Consider the following 12,985-nt stretch of genomic DNA (forward strand, 5'->3'; position numbering starts at 1 on the left):
GACAATGTACGCTTCATTGCTTCTTTGTTTGAAGGCTTAACGCTTCATTTTGACAATCACATTTCTTATTTACAAAGAATACCTCAGCAGTCATTTGAATGTCAGCTTTTGACTCGTCAAGACTATAAGTCTCACTGAAAGACGTCTGAAGTGGTTAAAGTCAAAGGAGTGTGCCTTCCTATAGCAAGATAGGCGACTCGCTTATGAGGTCTTGAGTCCACCCGACTGTTATACTTAGTTTGTATATATTGTACGCTAAGTGTTTTCACAATCAATATGCATCGCTTTTTGTCTTCCCAGGGGTAACCAAGTCGATGTCTTGCCTTATGCATCAAATGCAATATGGTTTCTCGTTGATACACTAGGTAACAGTTTGTATATCTTTACCCTGCATAAGACCTTATAATCAACGAGTTGCAAGTATATTCTGTTACTTACGCAATTAATGAGTTATTCCCTTAAAAGTAATTTCATCGATCCATATTCCCCTTAACTTGACATGTGTCCTCTATTGAAATGGTAGCCAAATTTCGGGTATAACATATACCAAACTGTAATTTTATATATAAAAAAAGTAAACTATTTGTATATATATATATAAAAAAATTTCTTTCTAACTTTTTTTTTTAAAACTACCTCTCAACTAATTTAAATTCACAAAAAAATTATATAATTTAATAATCAATACCAAAAATAAAATTATTTATTTATTAGTCAAGATATAAAAACTTTTATCAATTAAACTATTTTTGTAATTATTTTTTTTCTAAAGAGAAAAAGTCTAAATAATCTTTGGCTAATTAGTAATTTTTCTCCCTAAACTTTGGCATGTACCAAATTGTGTCCCCTGAACTTTTTTGACCGTTAAAAAATCCCCCCGAACTATTGAGATTATTAAATTTAAGGACTTTTGTCTAATTTCATTCAATTTTATTGTTTCAGTGATTTTTTATGTACTAAACCATGCTCCCCAGACTTTGATATTTACCAAATTATTCCTCTCAAACTTTCATATGTACTAAATCATGCCCCTTGAACTTTCATCTATGTTAGAATTTTTTTACTAAAATTAGACAAAAGTCCTTAAATCTAACAATCTCAATAGTTCATGGGGAATATTTAATGGCCAAAAAAGTTCAGGGGTTATAATTTGGTACATGTCAAAATTCGGGGGGAAAAATTACTAATTAGCCATAATCTTTTAATAAAAATAAAAACTATACCATCATTCACAAGCTCATTTTTATTAAACTTAAAAATTGTTATTATTTTTTCAATTATTTCATTATAAAAATATATTAAATTTCTTTGTTCATTCTGCTATTTTTAATATTTATCACAAAATTATTATCCGTCTATATATTTAAAAAATAACAAAATTATATATGTTTTTAACTTCAAAACTGTTACTTTATTTATAATACATATATCTAAATATTATATATATGATTATAATCACTTAATTAGTATAAAAAAATTAAAATATGAAAAAAATTATAAAAGTTGGATAATTTTTTAAATAAAAAATTAAAAGCAAAGCGCCGCTTAGTTTTAAAAAGTAAGAGATTTAATAATTATTTATTTTATTATAATTAATTTATTTCTATATATTTTTATTTTTTTAATATATAATAAATAAATAAATATGGTTTTCGTACAAAAAATTTATTATAGTCTTTTAATCAAAATAATTTTGTAAAAAAATTGGGTTGGAGCAGCTTTAGCTTTTAGTTGTAGCTTTTCCAAATTTTTTTCAAAAAGCTGTTTTTTGACTGCTTACCAAATACATTTTTATCACAGTTTTTATTAAAAGCAACTTTCAGCTTTTTCAAAACCTGTGCCAAACGGGTAAGACTAATGACTAGATTAAATTCCAACTCTCTCTGAAGCTAGATTATACAAGCTAAACATTCCTAGTTTAGAAGCATAAAAACTCAAATCTCCTTAACTGTTTGAACTCATATTGAGGGAACTATGAAATTGTTTACAACAAAGTGAAATCATAGGGGTGAGTTTCGTTATTTTATAAAACAATATGGGGTTATCCAATTTAGTTAAAATTAATGGACGTGTTTGTAATTATCTAAAATATTACTAAATAGAGAAAAGGACCTATTTTGGTGTGTTCGAGTTGGAAGAGCAAAAGCGCGCTCAACTGGTCATCGTCTTCCCCCCTAACACACCACAAAAGTGAGGAAAGAGAGAGAAAGGAAACAAAGAGAGGCGCCCTTAAACCCCTACTCTCCCTTTTATCTTCTCTTCTAAGAACCCAAGGTATCAACAACCTCTTTCGAAAGCTTGAAACGAAGAAGAAGCCATAGCCATAGCTATAGCCTATAGCTATATCCAAATAGTGATAGAAACGCTTAAAAACTATTAGAAAACCTGGCTGTTTTGGCATAGACATGCGTCTTCTTTATCGTCCACTTCACAAGCTCTCTCTATCCTCGACCAGTGTGTTCATGGCCTCAAACCATTTTCTCAAGCCTACATTTTTCTCAAACCCTTTAACCCCTTCTTCACATAGACAGCTCTTCCACACTTTTAGACTCTCTTTCTCTGCTTTTCCTCTAAAACCCAACTCCAGAATTCAGCCCTTCTGTCTTAAGACTAATGGGTATTCTAATGTATCTCAGGTCAATGACCCCCCAACCGGTATGACCCTTTAAGCCCATGTCTGCTTTATCTGTTTGAGGTTTTTATTTTATGATTATAATAAAGATAATCATGTGCTTGTTTTATTAAAAAAGTTACTTTGAGAAAGTACAGTGAAGGAGGTAGAAGATTGTTTGTCTGCCCATGTTGGTATTTATGTGAATGTTAACTAAGCTTTACTCCTATGTAGTCTTTTTGGAGAACACGGAGGAGGCTTCTTCTCTTAAAATTGAGATTTTGAAGAATAAACTGAGCGACCTTGGTGTGGACTGTGACATATCTATACCTGGGCAGTTCAACCATTTGCTTTGTCCAATGGTAGTTTCACTTCTGCCCCTGCATTTTAGATTTATATTGGGATGTTTTGATTAGGAATTATGGGGTTTAATGCTTTATTTGAGATTGTCTTTAGTTTTCCAAGTCTAGTTGTAACTTGTTAGTAACTGGTTTTAGTTTTTCAGTCCATAGGATTTTATTGTGCTTCGATGATTGTTAAAGTTTAAACTCTAGACAACTTAGCTGTATATCACAAGTGTAGAGATTTTGCATGTGATTTGCCCCCGCAGAGTCTAAAGTTTTAGTCTTTTCTGGATACTTATGTAGCAGCAAGTACTATACTTCTCTTACTCCCAAATATTGTAAGATTATAAGGAGAGCCTACTAATTATTATTATTTTGGTGTTGTTTGGTATTTGTACTAATCTGCCAATCTGGCTAAGAGCAATTTATGTTGTATTCATGTGATTTGATTGGTTTTAGATTCTAAATTTGTATAAAGGTAATATCTTTTCTTGAAATTCTCTCGTTTATTTGAGATATTTTAATGTACTGTAATGTGGTAACTTTAACACTATTTATGCAGTGCTCGGGTGGTGATTCTGGGGAGAAGAGCTTATCTCTTTTTATCGAACCAGATGGGTATGTTTCTATTCACATTATAAATTTTATTCCTTAAAAGATTCCAAAGCTTAATTATATTGGGTATGCTTGGTTCTTAGAAGTTCTGCTGTGTGGACGTGCTTTCGGGGAAAATGTGGGTGGACAGGTAACACAAGAGTAAGTTGGCATTGCCTCCTCCTCCGAGCTGTATTTAAGAATATTTCTTACAATATTGTTTTGGAAATTAATGGATTAGTAATCAGCCAAGCCATGCTGGTTTGTTGCAGCCTTTCGCAAATAGTAAGTCATCGTATCAAACATCTAGCAAAACCACCAAAATTAAGATAAAAAGAGAAATAACAGTGGAGAGCTTGCAACTGGAGCCACCTTGCGAAGAGGTTGTTATATTATAATTTCTTTAACCTCTTTCTTTTAAACCTCTTTGCCTACCAATTTGATTTTCAGTTACTAGATAAGCTGAGCTGTCAAGTGCATGGCTTTGTAATGTGTAGTCTTTCCCCTAATTCTTATTCTTTCTTTTGTTTCAGCTAGTCTCTTATTTTGCAGAGAGAATGATTTCGAAGGAAACACTTGAAAGAAATGCAGTCATGCAGAGATGTTATGGTGATCAGGTGCACTCTAATGTTGAGTAAAGAAAAAGATCTACAAATGTTATTTAAAATAAGATGTTTTTGCATTTTCATTGTGTATCAGAACAGTATATGATGTATATGTTTTCGTATTTAGCAGTCAAAACCAAACTGAAATGGACAACTGGCAAGCAAGCTATATTTACACCAGTTACTTATACAGTATTTAACACTTGAAAGACTTATCATAATATAGTATGAAGTGTAACTAAGGTATCATTAAACAATAGCACACATGTACAAAAATTATAGTACATATTGTTTTTTTGTTACTAGAGTCAACTCTTGGTTTAAACACAACATTAGAAGCAGTGTAATCACTAAGATGCCCCTGGAATTACACATCTGTTTCTTCCCTAGAAAACTCTATAGGAAAAGCAAAAGGTAGTCTTTGCCAATTTAACAATCACCTTTGGAAAAAGATATTGCTGTATATGGTACTCGAAATATGATTATGAATCAAAGCCATGCACATGGAAAGGATAAGTCTTTATATGAAGAGAGTTGTCCATTTATTGGAGTATTAGTTGAGTTTGAGACATAACAGCTGGTTTATATTACTGTAAAAAGTGAATTGTGCCAAAAATTGGAGAGTAAAAAACAGAGAGGCTGGAGAGCTTAGAAAATATAAAAAATACTGGTGCACTGGAGACAGTTATAGGAAGCAGGTGAAGCACTGAAGGAAATTTTGTGGAATTTTGATATACCATTAAGGGGATAGTTCTACAGAAGCCTTTCCTAGTGGCTCAATTTCTTATAAATTTGTAAGAGAGGCAGCTAGGGTAGGATCTATCTAAATGGTGCTCCATATCTTTTGGGTAACATTGTTTCATTTGCGGCTATTCGTTGCCTTATGGTCTTCTGAAATTTATTGACAGATTGCCATTGCATTTACATATTGGCGAGAAGGATCACTTATCAGTTGCAAGTATCGAGACATCAACAAGAAGTTTTGGCAGGTTCTTTTAATCATCCTTAAATTGAATATTAGTATAAGCATCATGTGTAAATTTAAATGTCTGCTACGTGTATATGTATTCACTAACATAACTGTATTTATAAGTAAACACATGCGTACATTGTTTTAAATTTACTTTTTGAAATTAATACTTTAAAACCCTTAATACAGTATTTTTCTCTTAAATGTTTAGTGTGGTTCAATTATACATGCTTATACACTTGATTGAAATAATTGTAATATATATATCGTGTTCACTTGATTTTTTTTTTTATCATGTTCAATTGATTTCTTGCTATATTTACATTTCACATGTTATCTTTTTCTTGTTCTCTTTTCCAGGAAGCGGATACTGAGAAGATTTTCTATGGCCTGGATGATATAAAGGATATTAATGATATTATTATTGTACGTCTTCCACCATTGCTGGTAACGGATGTCCCCCAAATCATTACACTACCTGATGCTTGTTCCAAATTTATTACAGGTTGAGGGTGAAATGGATAAGCTTGCAATGGAAGAAGCTGGATTTCGGAATTGTGTTAGTGTCCCTGATGGTGCACCTCCTTCGGCTTCCACAAAGGACTTGCCACCTGAAGAACAGGTTTGTGTCATTATTCATTATTAGAGGATTTGTCTATGATTCTGTATTAATTGACAATGAGGAATGCCTACCTTTATACTTTGGTATTCTTCATCTATTGTTAATGTCTCAAACAAAGAACCATCTTTTCATTGCAAATGGAATTAAATCCACAAATTACAAAAAGGGATAATTATAAGAAAAAATAAAGATTTCATTAATACTAAATCCTAAACCTAAATCCATGAAAACTATCTATTATTAATGTCTCTGTTACTATTTTTCTTTTGTGTGTGCGTGTGTGTAAAGGTTTACTTATTGAAACTGAACAAACTGTTTTTATAATTAGATCTCTGCTATGAGATCAAGCAACGGTACATGGCATTGTTTTCTAAACAAGTTTCCAATGTCATTCCAAAAATAAACCAAGCATTGCAATATCATTTCTATTACTATTATTATTCTCATTACCATTACATTACAATGAAACCATACAACACCTAAGTTCTTTGCTTTTTACCCTCTCAAATTTTTAGCAGTTGACAATTTCTGGCGCTTGTTCTTTGGGAACAGCAAAAAAGAGTTTTTATTCACAAATTTTCATTTGTTCCCTAAAGGCTTGTCTAAAGTAATTGAAGCTCTTTCCTTCAACAATACTGTCTTAACTATTTTCCCTTTTCTTACTCTCCAATTGATGTGAATTTGCAAATCTTGGTCCAAGAAGATATATATTTGTGTGTATATATATATACACGATCCTTCTGTACTTTGCTTACTTTTTATGTTCCTAATTGTTTTTCATTGCTTTCTGAATTCATGGGTCTATGTCTGTGTTATTGATCACTTAATTTTGGGGATATGTTTTTTTTCTTTTTTTTTTTTTCCTTTCGAAGTCGAGGTTTGTAACTTTGCATATCCTCATCTGCTTCTAAAACTTTAACTGAAACATAAGCAAGGGATATGTATTTCGATACTCTAATAAGTGCGAACACACCCTTTGACACGTAGCTGTCTTCTTTTCCGCCCTCAAAGTATTTTATGTATCTGATATGAATTTCGTACTTAAGGACCATTGGCTATAACACTCACAACATCATTTGCATTTTATCATTGCCATCTGATCTTGTCTAGTTTCTACTTACCATAGTTCTTGTTTATTTTCTTTGTTATTTTTTCTTGTCTTGTTCATCAGAATGGCTCTGATGTTTTTTTTTTTTCTATCTGTTTTCTGTAAAGCTAGGACACAAAGTATTCGTACTTGTGGAACTGTAAAGAGTACTTAAAGAAGGTTCGTAAATTATTCTTGTGCATAAGACACGATACTCACGATACTATTGGAGTTGTCAGGTTTTTACTAAATTTGCCAATTATGTTAGGCATCACGCATTATACTTGCTACTGATGGAGATACACCTGGCCAAGCCTTGGCCGAAGAGCTAGCGCGTCGGCTTGGACGAGAGAGGTTCGTTGATAGTGTAGTGTTGTTCTGTGTTGAAACAATTTTTAGCTGGTGCTAGTATGAATGACTTAACTGATGTTGCAGATGTTGGCGAGTCAAGTGGCCAAAGAAAACTGACGATACCTATTTTAAAGATGCAAATGAGGTCAGTCAACTAGTCAGGCTTTACTTATTACTTATCAACTGCAAATATTTTGCTCCTATAATTTTTACTGTGTAAGCATTTATTAATAATACTTTTTCAGTTGAGGCAGTTAATAATAATATTGTGCATTACGAATCAAAGGAAACAAATTTTCTTCGAAAACTGACTTCAACTGATAACAAATATGTTTACTAATGAACACCTTTTATTTAATATATGAAAATACTGACTATTTTATGTTGCATATTTGAGAAAGTTGTATTTACAAAGTAAATGCATTTTTTTTCGTTAATCAAGAAAAAAAAAAACTTTGTGGCCATTTTCTGAAGAGTTATTTTATTTTATTTTTATTGGGATTTACTGTCTCTCCGAAGTGAACCTTACAATTATGTACAAAATGCTTTTACAGGTACTCATGTATATGGGTGCTGATGTACTGAAAGAAGTTATTGAGAATGCTGAATTATACCCCATACGTGGGCTGTTCAAGTTCAGTGATTACTTCGATGAAATAGATGCATATTATTATGGCACTGCTGGATATGGGTTTGGTGCCTCAACTGGATGGAAGTCTCTGAACGAGTTATACAATGTAAGCATATTGGCTATCTTGTCTACAGTTGAAAAGAAAAAAAATGCTAGAAAATACCTTCAGCTGCTTTAGGTGCACATTATTTCTACATTAATTAATACCCATTACTAGCACTGTCATTTGTTTGGTAAGTGAGTGGGAAGCAGTATCTAGTTCTTTCTTGAATATCTCACTTATAAAATTACACACCTATTCCTAAGGAAATATTTCTTTTGGTAAATAATTTAAATATGAAACTATAACTTTTCATTCACACTCATTGATAATTTATGTTAGAATTTGTTGTCATTGCCCAAACTATTTTTTTCTGAAAACGAACTCAAATACCTTTAGGAAAATAGAAAGGTGGGAAGGAAGAAAAGAAGAAATCGAAAGTGAATTGAATTAGAGGATACTAAAATATGAGAATTCAGCTGGTGAGGAAAAGACTGAGAGATGCAGGTGGCCTTATTTTGGTTAGTAGTGAACTTTTATTACAATGCACAAAAACACGAAGTGGAGTGGTTTAATTACTATTATTCCTACATCTAAAATACTATGTTGAAATGATGTTATTCTCATTCTTATTTGTTTTTTAATTTTAATTAGGTCGTGCCTGGTGAATTAACTATTGTAACTGGTGTCCCTAATTCGGGGAAGAGTGAGTGGATTGATGCTCTTTTGTGCAATCTTAATCATAATGTGGGTTGGAAATTTGCTCTTTGCTCAATGGAGAACAAGGTAAAGCTAATTACTGAAAAAATCCGAATTTTCTATTCTTCTGTATAGATATTTTGTCATTTTGTGGAATCTGATCTAAGAAAGCTTACCAATTTGATTGGATAACTTTTTGGATTTCTATTATGTCTTGTTAGTTTTACATAAATTCAAATTAAGATAGATAAAGTATTTAGATAATATTTGTATCTTTTTTTTATTATTTATTTATTTTATATAAGAAACAAGGATGTATTGATAAAAGAAGATATAAATAATTATAATCTGAGTTACAACCTAAAATGGCAACCCAAACCTCCTTATAAGGCAAATCCTCGAATTTTTTACTCTTGAAAATCCAAAAGAATTGGGCAATGTATATCTTCTAGATTTTACATTTCTTTCTCCTTTGCTTCATAGGTTGAATTCCATTTTTTGATTATGGTCTTCATATCTTTTCTGTTTCTGGTCTTATTCATTCTATTCTTAATAATTTACAGGTCAGGGAGCATGCACGAAAACTTTTGGAGAAACACGTAAAAAAACCTTTCTTTACTTTACGGTGAGTTTGAGAGATAGTGTATTCTTTTTATTGTTGTCTATTTTTTTTTTGACTCTCTTGAACTGTCAACTTATTGATGTTCAGTTATTACATGCTAAATCTAACGCACAGATGCTTTTATTTAAACGCATTGTCCTTTGCTAAATTGTCCCATCTCTCTGAACAAAGAGTAAAACTACAAATTGAATATTGTCCCGTCTCTCTTGTCTTTATCAATGAAGGTGCCGAAATCTGTATTCTGTACCTTGATTCTAGCAAATTCTCATTCACGGAGCAAGATACTAGGGATATGAATAATAATGAAAATAGAAATGTTTTAGATAAAAAAAAAAAAGAAAATAGAAATGTAGAAACAGAAAACAAACCTTAACTAGTTGATATATTAAAAGGATAACAAGGAAAATGAAAGAGGAACACAATGGTCTTCCTAGCACAGAGGGATTACAATGGACGAAGAAACTTGAGATAGATAGAGTAGAGCAGAAACAAAAGACAAATAAAAATCAGAGAAAAGTGAGATTAAAATTATTGGTAGGTATTGTTGCATAGGTTGTAATGTAATATATCAATCTTTATTGGTAGACCTAGACCAGGACCTGATCTTGATCCTGATACTGATATTGATGAAAATTACTACCAACCAACTGAATCTAGTTTATTGGTAATATTGATATCTAATCAGGAATTGGTCTGGGTAATTGTGCTATAAGGATTGATATGATTGACCGTTGCAGATTTTGTTACTTTTAATTATTTGGCTCTTAAATTACTGATCGGATTTTATAATTTTTCTTTTAAATTCTGCCCGTTAGTGAAATTAAATTTGTTTCGATCTCTTTTCTGGACAAAGATACGGTGACAGTGCTGAAAGAATGGATGCTGAAGAGTTTGAGCAAGGAAAGGAATGGCTTAAGGACACATTCTATCTCATAAGGTGAGTGTGAAGCTTCAATTCACCTGTTTCAGCTGCAAACCGTACGGTAATCGGTAATAAGTTAATGTATTGTTCATGTTAGTTATGCTGTAAAACCCATACTTGGTGCCCACTATTCTGTTACGTTCACTTTTTCTGGATTGTATTAATTGTTTATGTTTCTTGAACCTACGCTAAAATTTAGATGTTATGGTAGCACACTATTATATAAAGTAAGTTTGGAGGTCATAACGTTAGAATGGATGCAGGTCAATGTTTTAAGAATGAGTTGATTCTGCAATGTTATCTTAATTGAAAATTTATGAAAAGCCTGTAATGATTCGCCTTTTCTTTCATATGCGAATTAGGTGTGAGGACGATTCCCTTCCAAATATTAAGTGGGTTCTGGATCTTGCGAAAGCAGCTGTTCTGAGACATGGGGTGCGTGGTCTAGTAATTGACCCTTACAATGAGCTTGATCATCAGCGTCCCCCAAACCAGTTGAGTTACTGCATCTTTTTTATGGGTGTGTTTGCATCTGGTTGTATTTCTTTATTTATTTTTAGTGTCTCGAATATCATACATTCGAATCTGCACTAATCATAAAAGACCAACTTCATTTAGTCCTCTATTGCCATTATCAACTCTAGACTTCTCGTAGAAATGAACTGCGTAAAAAGCAAGATTGTAATTGCTGAAATTGAAAAAAAAAAAAAATACAGAAAGTGGTAGCCCAGGTTCTTCGAGGGAGCTGGAGACATCCCAAGAGCTCGAAGCTCCCGACAATATAGTCACACTTCTTTTTCCCTTTTTCTAACCTGCTCCATGTTTATATAATATTCTATCACCACTTAAATACCCTGCTAATTTGGCTACAACCTATCCCTAACAATAAATTTGCATGCCTTTGCTATACAATTCAACTTCTTTTTTCCTTCACTTGTCACTTATGAAATTTGTAATTTTTATTTTTTCACTTATAACAGAACAGAAACAGAGTATGTAAGTCAGATGCTTACCAAGGTTAAGAGATTTGCTCAACATCACTCTTGCCATGTCTGGTTTGTAGCACACCCTCGACAGGTTCGTTTCCTCTACTGCACTATTTTACTTTCTCCCAAAATAATAAATATAATCTAATGAAAAAAAAGAACAAAATTGAAACTAAGCACTTAAAACTAGTGTTTCCCGAATGAGGAGGGATTGAGGAAAGCAGAGAATCTAGAGACTTAAATATTATTCTGCAAATAGGCCACATCAAAACTTTTTTCCTTTTGAGATATGTTTATTTCTTTCCAATCAAATGATCCTTGATGTTTCTATCACCATACAATTCCACATAACTGATGCCACCATAGGCTTGCGAAAACCAAGTCTTGCAAGTCATTAACATCTCACATTTTTCCTTAAACACCCAAGCATACTCTGCTTCACTCAACAATTTATTTGACAGTAGTTCTCTGTCACACTACAATGAAGAAACACATAATTCAACGCTACTTTGCAGTTGCAAAATTGGGGAGGGAATGCTCCGAATCTCTACGATATTAGTGGAAGTGCACACTTTATAAACAAGTGTGACAATGGTATTGTAGTACATCGTAATCGGGATCCAGAAGCTGGTCCTATCGATCAAGTACAGGTGCCTATCGCACTGAAATTCCATCTGAAAGAGTTCATAAATTTTCACATTTATCAGTTTTTTTTTGTTATAATGAAACATCAAAGTCATTAGCTCCTTGAGAAAAGCATCTGTTGAATCTATATATGTATTCTATGACTTGCAGATTTTGGTGAGAAAGGTACGAAATAAGGTTGCAGGAACCATAGGTGAAGCCAGCTTGTCGTATGACAGGTATGTTATAGCCTAGCATTATGGTCATATGATTATTTGTGTTCAGAGTATCTGTAAACATTTTCTCTTTAACTGCTCGTCAGTCCTGTTCTCAAGGGGAAAAGGGAAAAAAAAAAGAATAAAAGGATTATGATTTGAAAGTGATGAAAATTTGTTGTTGGGCTTTGCAGGGTAACTGGTCTATATATGGATGTCAACGACTCATCACAGGATTTATAGGCAAATACATGAAACTTAGAGCCTTGTACAGTGGCGTCTTCCAACCATTGATGATACTTAGCGAGTTTTGTAGTTATTCCCATGATCGGTCTGGTCCGACTTAGAACATATATATATATATATATGGTCACGAATGGATCGAAAGGTATGATTTCGTGCTAGGAGGTGAGGGAGGTTAAAATTTTGTTTCTATATTTCATTTTTGGATCTTGTTATTCTTGATGATTTTTGTCATATTGTCTTGTACTCATCAACATGATGAATTGAGTTTGAAGATATTCATATTATGCTCTAGTTATTTTCTCCTGTCTCTTGTTAATTATAATGGCACATTCTATGCATACACCGTTCGAGTCGTGCTAGCGACAAACTCATTAGACACACAATTGTTCCGTCATAACCGTTATTTAGGGTTTCCTTTCACTCCTCTCACATTCGTTCTTTCATTTATTTGGAAAGGGTTTGAAAGCTTTTCAAGATGTCCCCATTCATGTCATTATGATTTACCACCTTCTCTCCTCTTGGATGTTATATTTGCTAGCTTTAAGATAACCATTATTAGCAAACATCAGACGATATTGTTTGTAACTAAGCTCCTTTTATGACATTTTCATGCTGATAGTTTTATTTCTTTTTCATGCATTATTCTTCGTGCAACCAAAAAATTATATGGACTCGTCGAAATTTTGATTAAGACATTCGTTTTTATTCAAAATTTACTCTATTAAAAGGGAAGCATTAGCAATAGGTTGTAAGGTTCATGTGTATATTTAGTATTTTTATGGGGTCGTTTTTATCTGAATAATATAGGGGTCCGTT

General features: G+C 32.6%; 1 protein-coding gene across 2 annotated transcripts; it reads left to right on the forward strand.

The window, feature by feature from the left end:
- The first annotated feature begins 2,102 nt into the window (after positions 1–2,102).
- Positions 2,103–12,472, forward strand: LOC115697729 (twinkle homolog protein, chloroplastic/mitochondrial). 2 transcript variants are annotated; one of them, XM_030624840.2, is made up of 21 exons: positions 2,103–2,655; positions 2,846–2,973; positions 3,518–3,573; positions 3,654–3,711; positions 3,822–3,932; positions 4,083–4,166; positions 5,063–5,143; positions 5,485–5,550; positions 5,630–5,746; positions 6,966–7,013; positions 7,102–7,187; positions 7,269–7,329; positions 7,739–7,921; positions 8,510–8,641; positions 9,118–9,179; positions 10,030–10,113; positions 10,461–10,592; positions 11,079–11,175; positions 11,600–11,734; positions 11,880–11,947; positions 12,118–12,472. In XM_030624840.2, exons 1-21 carry the CDS (start codon positions 2,406–2,408, stop codon positions 12,164–12,166), a joined length of 2,088 nt encoding a protein of 695 aa, XP_030480700.1. In that variant the 5' UTR covers positions 2,103–2,405; the 3' UTR covers positions 12,167–12,472. The 2 variants fall into 2 exon arrangements, with proteins under 2 accessions (XP_030480700.1, XP_030480702.1); XM_030624842.2 differs by having other exon boundaries at positions 2,117–2,655; positions 3,657–3,711.
- Positions 12,473–12,985: the final 513 nt, after the last annotated feature.

The sequence above is a fragment of the Cannabis sativa genome, chromosome 7 (assembly GCF_029168945.1).
Source record: "Cannabis sativa cultivar Pink pepper isolate KNU-18-1 chromosome 7, ASM2916894v1, whole genome shotgun sequence".
In the NCBI taxonomy this organism is placed as follows: domain Eukaryota; kingdom Viridiplantae; phylum Streptophyta; class Magnoliopsida; order Rosales; family Cannabaceae; genus Cannabis; species Cannabis sativa.